Below are 13412 nucleotides of genomic sequence, written 5' to 3' on the forward strand. Positions count from 1 at the left end.
AGATTGAACCAAAAATTTCGGAGAAATATGAACATTATGCTTTCAGAAGGTTTAAGCCTAGAAAAGTAATATCTCCCCAGCTTGTTATTATCAACGATCAGATGCATATTTGTACAAAATATACTACCTACCATTTTTCGAGGTGACGTAAGTCACCCTCGGTAAGTCAGTGTCTAGAGTAATGGCGGACACCTCTAATCACTATCATTTACAAAATCATTTTGCTTTTCAGTGTAAGAAATGTTTCTCCTGATATGCTAAAACATCGTAAAAGCTATCGCGATTCGCTTTGAAAATGATGTAAGATTCATATCTGTACACAGTGAAATAAGGAAGTTTATAGAGCGTTTATAAAATCTTAACTCTTAACCTTTCGATATAAAACATAGTTCATAACTTTAAAGGAATTACAGACTGTTGTTTGGGTTCGTAAAGAATTTTACAACTATTTCTTATTCATCAAAATTTCACCCCAATATCTTTAAAAGAACAGAAATGGTCTTTAAGAAGAAAGTCACCGGTGTTGTATTCATTCGCAAGTTAATTACTTCAAAGGCGAGCCAGGGGACCAGACGTGGGTGGAAATCATCATCGAGGGGAATTATGGGAAGGCTCTGCCTTCGCTGTCTGAAAATTATGCTAATTAGGCGATTTACTACTTATCAAAAAATAGTTCAATTTTTTCTTCTATTAATCGCGCTTAAAACAGGTATATCTTTAAGCAATTTTGCATGACATATAATGACATGACTAGTATGGGAAAAATGATATTTCTCAAGGAACAGTATCTGTGTATTTATAATTTTGACACTGAAGAGCGCACTATTTCTCTGTATTCATACGCGCCACGCTATCTTGTTTGTCAACACGGAGAAGATTGTCGCAGAACATTGTGCCTGAAACAGCTGATATAATCCTTCAACAAATCACTTCAAGGTAATTATTCACGATCTAATGCGTTCATTTTACACATTCGTTCTCAAGTATTACTTTTTAGTGCAGTGATTAATGTAAAAATAAAGTAAGTGTATGTAAACAACAAACCCATCGAAGGGGTTGAGCGCCATATTGACAGATTAAAATATTTATGTAAACATGCAGCAAGAAAATAATATGTAATGTATTTGTAAATGTTCAATTAAATCTAGCATATTCAAGAGGAAAACGTACTTTTTGTGCAATTTGCAAATCAAGAATCCATTGTTTTAAAGCCAAACGTAAATTAACTCGAGAATATTGACATCTGAGCGAGGATTTCAAGACTGGAACTCGATTCATTAATATTTGGGAAAAAATATTTTTGGATATGAATAAGATTTCATTGCTTTGACACATGAATAATCTCAAGCGTGTGCATTCCAGAGTATATATTTAAAGGAAATTATGCATTTGTTTATTTGTTACTCTGTTCCTATAACTCAAGAGTAGAACTCTGATGATATTTGGAATATTATTAATAAGATTCCATTGCTTTGATATATTTGAACTATCTCAAGAGTTGACATTCAAGAGTTGATATATTTTTTCAGAAATTTATGAACAGGTATTTCTTAATATGTTACTATAAATCAAGAGTGGAACTCAATTGATATTTGGAAATATTTTTTGATATCACGATTTTATTGCTTTGGCACAAGAACTATCTCAAGAGTTGACATTCAAGAGTAGATATATTTCAAGTGTGGAAATATTCTCAGAATGGTTTATCCTTGACGTGGAACATTGAACTTTTTTCCTGCTTGTTTTTTTCAGCAAAATATTTATTTTGTAGTCTTATCTAAACTTACTTCAGTAATTGAATGAAAACATATTTTCTTTTAATTCAAAAGAATATATTGTCATGAAAGGGGAACTTTGTAATGATCAGAAAATTGCAAAGAATTGCCATTATGATGGTCTCAAAATTGATTTAGGAATCAGAGATAAGAATTTTAATTTGAAATAAGATTAGAGGGGAAATGTAAGTATTTAATACATTATATAACGAACACTTTTTTGGAATGCTGTAATACTGTTTTCATGAGACATGAAGGGTAGCAAGAAAAGAAAATTACAAGATTCTGATAGTTATCAAACAGATAGGTTGAAATCTGTACAAAAAAGACAGAGACACAATGCAAGAAAATATCCTGTAATATTGAAATGTGTATCTGCTACTTTTCATCAGGGATCAGATTTCTTCTCAGACTATAGCAGAGGTAAACAATGTACTGCTAATTCTCTTGTTTGCATTGCTTATAATGCAATTAATGAAGAAAAATTGGAAAATTGGGATGCAAATAATGTTCAAATTGTACTCGAGAAAGGTGACATTTTGTACAAACATGCAAGAAAAACATGTCCACATGAATATCTTAACCCAGAGGACATACCAAAAAATGTTTGCATTCAAAATGAATTACTTCATGTAACTGTTTCACCAGTTTATTCAGGGGAACTACAAGTCACTTTTAAAGATAATGGTCCCTTTCTCTCACTTGCTACTGCATTGAATTTGTGCTTTTCAAATACCAAAGATGGAGGTATATTTATATGCAGAGGCAGTTCTGTTGCTGTATTCTCCTCAGGAAGTTGTTTCCAGGTTTTTGACCCACATGCACGTGATGCTAATGGAAATGTTGATGCTGATGGTAACTCTGTAGTGTTGACAGTGAATGGTTTTTCAAATTTACAAGCTCTTTTGAGAAAGCTCTCTGGGTGCGAGGAAGGCGCATATGAATTGTATACAGTTTCAATTGCTAAAGTAGAAATGATGCCACTTTTACAAAGATATATCCACAGACAAGCAGAGGATAGATGTTGTTTAACAATGAACAATATTGAACCATTAAGTGTGTGTCAAACATGTTGTACAGAAATGTCTCAATCTCAGAACAGTATCAATTCATCTCACAAACATGATGCAGTGATAAGGAAATTTCACTCATCTGTTAATACAGGTCCATCTTTTGTGTGTAAAAGTTGTTCTCAGATTTGGTTTAAACATTCGGTCAGGAAAGCAACAGGTATAAATGAATATTTCTTGCATCAGCATGGCATCGAAAAGCAAGATATTATATGTAACACCTGTCATACATATTTGAAAGCAGAGAAAATTCCACCATGTTCTTTTATGAATGGTTTAAAATTTCCTGCCAAACCACCAGAGTTGGACATTACTCCTCTTGAAGAAAGGCTCATTGCACCAAGAATTCCATTTATGCAGTTGAGGGAAAAGCCTCGGGGTGGCCAAATGAGTATTACAGGAAATGTTGTAAATGTTCCTGCTGACGTAACCGCAACCGTTAAAAAATTGCCTCGTCCTTTGAGTGAAAATGAGACTATACCTTTGAAATTCAAGCGAAGTTTGAGTTTTAAGCATTCTATGGCTTTTGAAAGAATACGCCCAAAGAAAGTCCTTGCAGCTACACAATGGTTGATACAAAATAGTACTTTATTCAAAGCAGAAGGTATAGAATTGAATGAATCCTGGGATTGCCAAGATACTGATTCAGATGGCGAAAATGATTTAAATGCAACACTGAACACAAATTCAGGGGAAAAAACCATCACAGACACTTGGACAGAAGAAGGTAGTGTGGATGATAGGCCGACAGGCAATACGGACACTCTAATGCAAAGTATTGACTTCCGTGAATTTAATCAGGTTTTGAGTGTTGCCCCTGATGAAAACTTTAGCCCCCTTAGTATATTTCAAGATAAAAATGCAGAATTCGTATCATTTCCAACCATCTATTGTGGTGAAGCACGACCAGACAACAAATCAAGAACAGTTCCTCTGCATTACAGTACTATTTGCAAATGGGAGTTACGAAATGTAGATAGGAAATGTGCACAGTGTATACCAAATCTATTTTACAAGTTGAAAAGAATTCAAATCAAGCAAATCCAGGACAAGGTCATGTTGGCTATTCGAAAGTGCAAACTACAGGGTAAAAAATACACTGTCGCACAAATACTTGACTCACAGACAGCAGATTCTATTGTTCGTTTGAATGAAGGCTTTCATGTTCTTCGAAATCTGCGCGGATCACCTCCTTACTGGGAAAAAGCAAAAAAGGACATTTTCGCTATGATCAGGCAGCTGGGTTTACCCACTTGGTTCTGTTCATTTTCTGCAGCGGAAACAAAATGGACACCCTTACTTAAAACACTAGGAGAGCTTATTGATAATGTGACCTACACAGAAGAGGAAATCAAAGAAATGAGCTGGGAACACAAAAGTAAACTCATAAAGTCTGACCCAGTAACATGTGCAAGATATTTTGACTTCAGATTCAACAAATTCTTTGCAGAAGTATTGAGTCACAAAACAAACCCTGTAGGCTTTATTGAAGACTTCTTCTACAGGATTGAGTTCCAGCAGAGAGGCTCTCCTCATGTGCATATGCTTCTGTGGATTAAAGATGCTCCATCTGTTCAAACCCACTCGTACAAAGAAGTAGCTCAATTCATTGACAAGTACGCAACTTGTGAAAAGCATGGGGCAGATGACTTCCTGATAAATTACCAGACACATCGTCATGCAAGGACTTGTATGGAAAAGAATAAACCAATATGTAGATTTCAGTTCCCCATACCCCCAATGTCTCAAACTGTTGTATTGACACCACTAGATGATGATGATGAACATTTCTCAACAGCTGCAATGTCTTACCAGAAAATTGTAGCTTACCTTAATTCATCAAAGTTTAGAGAGTCTGAAATTGAAATGACTTTTCAAGACTTTTTATTAGAATTGCAAATGAATGAAGAGTGCTACATCAGGGCAGTCAGATCAACTTTGAAACAAGAAAAAGTTTTTTTGAAGCGAAAACCCAATGAAGTGAGAATTAATGCTTACAATACTGTTCTTCTTCAGAGCTGGCAAGCAAATATGGACATTAAGTTCATTTTAGATGCATATGCGTGTGCTACTTACATAGTGTCCTACATTTCTAAAGGTCAGAGAGGAATGTCCAACCTGCTGCGACATGCCTGTGAAGAAGCAAGACAGAATGACTCTGATATTCGCCAACAAGTGAGGCGTATAGGAAACAAGTTTCTTTCTCACGTTGAGATAGGTGCTCAAGAAGCAGTATATCTAGTACTTCAAATGCCATTGCGCCATACATCAAGGTCTGTGACTTTTATTAGTACTGCTCCGATAGATGAACGCGTTGTGTTATTGAAACCTAGACATGTTTTAGAAGAGCTGAAAGAGGGCAGTACAGATATTGAAGCTGGCAATATCACAAAACTGTATCAACAACGCCCAAAAGCTCTTGAAGGAATCTGTCTTGCTGATTCTGTCTCTTGGTTTCATGTAAAGTATCACAAAGAGAAAATCAAACAGAACACTTCAGAAGAATTGCCTGAAAATGAGCCAGATGAAGAGATTTCTGATGATGCAATATCTGTCACAATAGATTCATGTGAATTTGCTCAGAGTTACATGTTCAGAAATGGTACAGAAATTGTCAAAAGAAAAAAACCCATGGTTTTAAGATGGGTAAATTTTGATGTTGAAACAGACAGCGAGAAACATTATCGTGAACTTCTAATGTTATTTACTCCATGGAGAAATGAAGAAAGAGATTTGATCAGTAAATACGAGTCTTTTGAAGCAAGATACAGGGCTTGTGAAATTCAAATTCAACAGAAGCTTTCTGAGTATCAGCAAAGGGGAAAGGCTTTGAATGATATAGAAAAGGTGCTTTTAAATGTAGATGCAGAGGATTTGTGTACAGATTTTATTGCACAGCAAAAGAACATGAGGAAGAAATGGATAGAGAAGAAGGATCAACACTTTCAAGTAAATGGGGTTGTTTTGATCCTGGAAAACATGCACCGGATTATGACATAGGCCTAGAGCTTGGAATTCAACGAAAAAATCTGGATGAGGAAATTTCCCAAATGGGGGAAATGGAGGACATACCATACAGGGAAATGTTAAGAAACCTTAATCAACAGCAAAGGGAATTCTTTTATCATGTGTTACACTGGCTGAAAACCAAGAAAGAGCCTTTGTACGCTTTTTTGTCAGGTGGAGCGGGAGTTGGAAAGAGCGTTCTAACACGAGCCCTTTATCAAGCCTTGTTAAAATTTTATTCTCACCAAGTTCATGAAAATCCAGACAATTTGCATGTTCTTCTCTGTGCACCAACTGGGAAGGCAGCTCATAACATAAATGGGTCTACAATTCATGCAGCATTCTGCATTCCAGTCGGTAGAGGATTTGCTTACAAACCATTAGACATGCAACAATTGAATACTATGCGTACTCGATACATGAACCTAAAGGTTATCTTCATAGATGAAATTTCCATGGTTGGTCATGGCATGTTTAACTTTGTAAACCTTAGACTGCTAGAAATTAAAGGATGCACATTGCCCTTTGGAGGACTAAGTGTTGTTGCAGTAGGCGACCTGTTTCAGCTGAAACCTGTCATGGATGGTTGGATTTTTTCTCAGCCTAATAAAGAGTATGGTCCATTGGCAGCAAATTTGTGGAGAGACAATTTCAAACTGTTTGAATTAACCATAATTATGCGCCAAAGGGATGACAGGATATTTACTGAATTACTGAATAGATTGCGAGAAGGAAATCAAACAGAACTAGGAGACTTATTGTTCAAAGAACAATAAGAGGTCTTTCCACCTTCTCCGAATTTCTATTTTGTTTAATATCTAACTCCTGAAATACCATAAAATAAAACTAAAAATGGCTTAAAAGATACAAAGATTTAGAAAACAATTAAAATTTGAAGTGAACTTGACCTTTGACCTTGAATAAATTTTCAAGGTCAAAGGTCAAGAGTCACATTGCATTTGATTCAATGCCTCTACGACTTTTAGTTCTTAAGTTATAAGGTTAAATAGCAAGTACAAAGAAGTTAAAGGGCAATAACTCATATAAGGGGTCATCAGATCCTTTCGCACTTATACATGGAAGTTAGGCCTAAAGACACTTAAGACATTAGAGAAGGTTTGGTGTCTCTACTGTCTACGGTTTCGGAGGAGTAGCGATAACAAGGTTTTTCGCACAAGGGGCAATAACTTTTAAAAGGGTTAATGTTAGGGGACAAGAACAAAATCTTTTAAACAGTATTAAGATTACATATAAATGATATATAGACATTAAGTATATGTTGAAAGACAAAAGAGATATAAAAAGAGCTAAATTTCACAGTTTTGGAATGACCTTGACCTTTGACCTTTACATGAAATTTAAGGTCAAAGGTCAATGAATCTCATGCAGTTGGTCCCATGTCTCTATGACTTGTCGTTTTGAAAATTTTTAATTAAAAGTAAAATTCAAAAAGTTTCAGGGGCAATAACTCATTGAAGGGGTCACCAAATACTTTCACAATGAATAGATTGAAAAAGCCCCTTAAATAGTCGAAGACATTGGTGAAAGTTTCATACCTCTACGGTTCACGGTTTCAGAGGAGTAGCGATAACAAGGTTTTTCGCACAAGGGGCAATAACTTTTCAAGGGATTATTTTTAGGGGACAAGAATAAAATCTTTGAAATAGTTTTAAGAGTACATATCAATGATGCATAGACATTAAGTATATGTTAAAAGACAAAGGAGATATAAAAAGAGTTTAATTTCTCAGTTTTGGAATGACCTTGACCTTTGACCTTTACATGAATTTGAAGGTCAGTTGTCAATAAATCTTATGCAGTTGGTCCCATGTCTCTACAACTTGTCGTTTTTAAAAATTTTAATTAAAAGTAAAATTCCAAAAGTTTCAGGGGCAATAACTCATTGAAGGGGTCACCAAATACTTTCACAATGAATAGATTGAAAAGTCCCCTTAAATAGTCGAAGACATTGGTGCAGGTTTCATTTCTCTACGGTTTACGGTTTCAGAGGAGTAGCGATAACAAGCTTGTTTGCGAAAGGGGTAATAACTCCGAAAGGGGTCATAGTTCATATACGCAGGGTCAACTGCGAAAATCTTTTACGGAGTACATTCTTATGAACTTAAAATCTTTTCGATAAATCTTGAAACTCAAAATCACACGGCGGAAAAATAATAAAAAATAAAAAGGAAAAAAAGAAACAGAAGGAAATCAATAGGTCTTTCCACAGAAAGGTGGAAAGACCTAACAAGACATTACCGTACTATATCAATGTGTGAAGTCTGAGACTGCAGATACACAAAATATACCCCATTTGTTTACCACAAGAAATGAAGTACAGTCATACAATAACAAAATATATGACATGGCAGATGATTTGCAGAAAATCAGTATAAATGCTATAGACTGGGTTATTGGAGCATCTGAAGAAGCTGTAAAATCCAAAGTGTTAGCAAGAGTTCCTGATGATTCTGCCAGAACACTGGGGTTATCATCTGTATTGTGTTTGGTTATTGGAGTTCCAGCTGAAATAACCAATAATGTTAATGTTCAAGATGGAATCACAAATGGTGCATCATGTACAGTTAAACTCTTTGATTATCGCGTGCAAGGATCAACAAGGTGTAGCATCGTTTGGGTGCAATTTGATGATGAAAACATTGGGAAGGAGTTGCGCAAGGAATATGCAAGACTATTCAAAAGTGAAATTGAGAAAACTTGGACACCGATATTAGAAATAACGAGGCAATTTCAAATTCAGATGAATGGTACATATCATGTTAAACGAAGACAGTTTCCTCTAAGGTTAGGGGCTGCCAAAACTATTCACAAAGCACAAGGCTCAACTATGAAGTCTGCAGTTATAAATTTTGGAACAAGAAAAAATGACCATATGCATTATGTGGGACTCAGTAGGGTTACACATATTGAGAACCTACACATCACAAATTTGAATGAAAAAAAGATTTCACTGTCACCAGCTGTGTTAGAAGAGATGAACAGGCTTAGATGTGAGGGAAAGATGGAAATGTGTATTAATAATTTGGGTAGAAAGGACCCTCATTCTACAGTTTTAACATCATTCAACATAAGATCGCTTCATAAGCACAAGGATGATTTGGAGAAGGATTTCAACCTTATGAGTTCTGACGTATTAGCAATTTCTGAAACAAGACTTATCGAAACTGATGATGCTGACACACTTTCTTTGCCAGGATATACAATGTATAGGTTTGATTCTCCACAACATAGCAACCAACGACCATCATATGGTCTTGCTTTTTATGTGAAGGAATCATTAACTGTTCAAAAAATCACCAAAAGGGAGAACAGAATATTCAAATCTTTTCCTTGCTTATTGAAATTCGCAGCGGAAAGTTATTGTTATTTATGTTCTTGTATATCCCACCAAAGGCCAATCTGAAAACTGTCAAAAACATGCTTCAAAATATGTTTCAAGACTGTTTGAAAGATTCCAACCATGTTGTATTGACTGGAGACTTCAATGCTGACAATCTTTCATCACAAGCAGGAAACATCATTGAATTCATGTCCCACTTCAATTTAAGATACCTACCTACAGGTTCCACTACTGACTATGAATCTGCACTTGATCACATATACACAAACATTCCTGAAACTCAAATTCAAAGTTGGGTGACACTTGAGGCTTACTTTTCAGATCATAAGCCCCTGTATATTGCACTGACATAAGTTCACTCAGTTATTAAATACTAATCCTGGTCCTTAAAAAGAGGGATACTCGACTGACCCTAATTAGAATGAATAAACATAAATAATGTAGCAATACAAATGTATTATTGTGTATTTCACCTTCAACATCATACTGACAGTATGATATACCTAATAATTCACTTTTCTTGCTACTATTTCACACCCATCCAAATTTAAAGAGATTTGATAGCATTATTTAGGGTACTTATTTTTCTTAATTAATTGAATATTTGAAATTTTAATTTAAAAATAAAGAAATAATATTAAGATGATAATTTCCTGTAACATAAAAAACAAATCATGTTTTTAGCTCTTCTGAGCCAAAGGCTCAAAGAGCTAATGCTATGGCCATTTGTGCGGTGTGCGGTGTGCGGTGTGTGTTAACTTTTTAGAATATGGGCCATAACTCAAGAACCCCTTGGCCAATCAGTGTCAAATTTGTCACAGGGTATCCTTGGCCCAAGGGCTACCGTTTATACTAAAATAAGGGTTGGGACCCTGAATCAAGGGGAGATAATCAGCAAAACAAAACAAAAAGTACTGGTTGCTAAAAAATCTTCTTCACCAGAACCACCAGGCAGATTTTCACCAAACTTGCATACAAGGATCAGGATATGTTGAAGATTAAAAATTGTTCAAGGCATGACCCTGGGGCAAAGGGCGTGGTCTCAAGATCACTTTAAAGTTGACCTAAATTTACAATTAATAAAAATGTTCATATTTTGCTTACTATAAGGACTAGGATCATCAAATCTTGTAAGTTGATGCATCTTAGGACTTCACATCATGTTAACTCAAAAGTAGGTCACGGTGACCTACTTTTTAAATTTTGCGGGCATTCGTTTTCAAATTGATTTAAAGGCATATTTTGAATATTTTAAGGCCTACGATCATCAAACTTAGTCAGTTGATGCATCTTGGGCCCTTAAACAACATAAACTTAAAAGTAGGTCACCCTGACCTACTTTTTGAACTTTATGACTTATCCTTTTCAAAACATTTAATCCCATTATTTCAGGCACTGAAAGGGTTAGAATCATCAAATCTTGTAAGTTGCTGCATCATGGGACCTTAAAACATATTTAAGAAAAAGTAGGTCACTATGACCTACTTTTAGAATTTTGCAGGCATTTGTTTTCAAATTGTTTAAAAGGCATATTTTGATTACCTTCAAACCTATGATCATCAAACTTGGTCAGGAGATGCATCTTGGGACTCTGAAAAATGTCGACCAAAATGTAGGTCACGGTGACCTACTTTCGACATTTTATGGTTATATTTAAGTATCTTAGGTATTTATTGGCTTAGAATCATCAAACTTTGTGGGTTGATGCATCTTGGGTTTTCGTATAGTGACGACCAAAAATTAGGTCACAGTGACCTACTTTTGACATTTTATGGCTATATTTAAGTATCTCCAGTACTTATTGGCTTAGAATCATCAAACTTTGTCAGTTGATGTATCTTGGGTTTTCGGGAAATGTCGACCAAAAAGTAGGTCATGGTGACCTACTTTTGAATATCTCAGGTATTTATTGGCTTAGAATTATCAAACTTGGTCAGCAGAGGCATCTTGGGACTCTGTAAAATGTCAACCAAAATGTAGGTCACAATGACCTACTTTCGACATTTTATGTCTATATTTAAGTATTCTCCGTTACTTATTGGCTTAGAATCATCAAACTTTATGAGTCCATGCATATTTGCTTTTCGGAGAGTGATGACCAAAAAAGTAGGTCACGGTGACCTACTTTTTGACATTTGATGGCTATATTTATGTATCTCTAGTACTTATCGATTTAGAATCATCATACTTTGTCAGTTGATGCATCTTGGATTTTCGGAGAATGTCGACCTAAAAGTAGGTCATGGTGACCTACTTTTGAATATCTCAGGTATTTATTGGCTTAGAATTATCAAACTTGGTCAGCAGATGCGTCATGGGACTCTAAAAATGTCAACCAAAATGTAGGTCACAATGACCTACTTTCGACATTTTATGGCTATATTTAAGTATCTCTGGTACTTATTAGTTAAGAATCATCATGCTTTGTCAGTTGATGCATCCTGGTTTTTCTGAGATCACAGTGACCTACTTTTAAATAGCTCAGGTATTTATTGGCTTAGAATTATCAAACTTTGTCACTTGATGCATTTTGTGATTTCCAAGATTGTAGACCAAAAAGTAGTTCTAATTGGCTAAGAATCATCAAACTTTGTCAGGTGATGCAACTTGGGTCTTTAATAGGATACTTTTGGTTAGAGGCTTGAAATACAAGTGATAGGTTGTACAATTTATCAGAAGAGCGATTCAAGGCCCTTGGGCCTCTTGTTTTTCTTTTATTACAGATGCTAACAGTTGCTAAACTGAGAGAGAGCAAGGGAAACAAACCGTACTCGCAACCCCTTAAGGTGAAAGTGTGTGGAGTTGGTACTATTCAAAGGTATCAAACAGACAATGGAGAAAAAAAGGAATGTGCCACAGTTGGACTAGCTGATTCAACAGATGCCATGAAGGGCACTGTATATGACACCACGAAACTCAAATCCCTGAATGCAGACAACACCGTGATTCTGATGAATTACATCTACAAGAATGAAAATGAACCAACAGTCATTATTACCAAAAACACAAAAGTCATGAAAACAGGAGCCATGGAGGTTCCACATGCAACTATGGAGAAAGGTGCGAGGATTGCAAATCCACCACCTGCTATGACTCGACCCATTAAGGACATCAAGACATTACCTGTGAAGTCCCTGGTCTCTGTCAAGGGCAGAATTGTGTCTGTAAGTACCCGTATTAACTTAAATAAGTCAAATTTCATATGTACTACTCTTACAGATTTTAACATATAGTCAGTCATTTTAGCTTAATTCCTATGCAGAATAACTGTGAAATATTGGATACACATCCTTAATTAAACAAATTGTTTTATTATATTGTCAACTACCGTGCTTTTTAAATTACCATATTCTTATATCTTTAATCTGATTTTTCTCATTGAAGGAGGATATGACCAAAACCGTGAAGGTGAAGGGAGTAGATGTCTGTGTAAAGAGTGTCTCTCTCAAAGACGACACTGACAGTATTAAAGTTTCCCTGTGGAGGGACTTGAGTGACTCATCCATTGTTGGGAAATACTTGTCAATAACCAATGTTGTTGTGACCAACTTCAATGAAGAGATCTCTGTTTCAACGACTTCTAAGAGTGTTCTTGAAGTAAGATTGTACTCCCAATTTTAATTCATAAACTTGTTTCAAAGGCATTTATGTTATAAATCAAATAATACAAAATGGTATTTATTTACAGTAAAACCATATTATTATAGCAAACGCGCCTATAATATTTAAGTCTTCCAGCTAAGTTATTTTCATTCCTATCATTTTAAAGAGGGGGTCTGGGGGTTAAATGTAGCTAAATTGTCACATCACTGGCACTTTTTGTCTTTATTTTATCCCTGTTTAATGTATTCCAACAATAAAAAGACATTCTTTATATTAATATACTATTATTCCATTATATAATATACTGCTTTCAAAAATTACAAGCAATTCTTAAATTAAATAATGCTCATTGAGTCTATTATTTTAAAGTATTCTTCTCTGTTCCAGGAATGTGAGCCGCCAGTAGTAAAAGTTCAGGGATCCGTCATTGGATTTCATAAAGCAGAACTCCACATCTCCCTCCTCATGAATGTAAAGGATGACTACCTAACTTATGATGTACCTCTTGAAATGATGTCCAAAGCATTAGATTGCACTCTCGAAAACTTGGAGAGCGAGATTGAAAAGAAACTTCCACTCCAGTGCTCTTTTGTATTC

General features: G+C 35.4%; 1 protein-coding gene across 1 annotated transcript; it reads left to right on the forward strand.

Annotated features, from left to right (window-relative positions):
- Window positions 1–857: 857 nt before the first annotated feature.
- On the forward strand, window positions 858–13406 carry LOC134252294 (uncharacterized; the record flags this gene model as incomplete). The annotated part of the gene is made up of 4 exons (XM_062734734.1): window positions 858–936; window positions 11936–12376; window positions 12597–12809; window positions 13203–13406. Coding segments are annotated over exons 2-4 (858 nt in total), but the record flags the coding sequence as incomplete, so codon positions are not given.
- Window positions 13407–13412: the final 6 nt, after the last annotated feature.

The sequence above is a fragment of the Saccostrea cucullata genome, unplaced genomic scaffold (genome assembly GCF_032062105.1).
Source record: "Saccostrea cucullata isolate Sc308-1 unplaced genomic scaffold, CSIRO_AGI_Scuc_v1 ctg4581, whole genome shotgun sequence".
Lineage (NCBI taxonomy): Eukaryota > Metazoa > Mollusca > Bivalvia > Ostreida > Ostreidae > Saccostrea > Saccostrea cuccullata.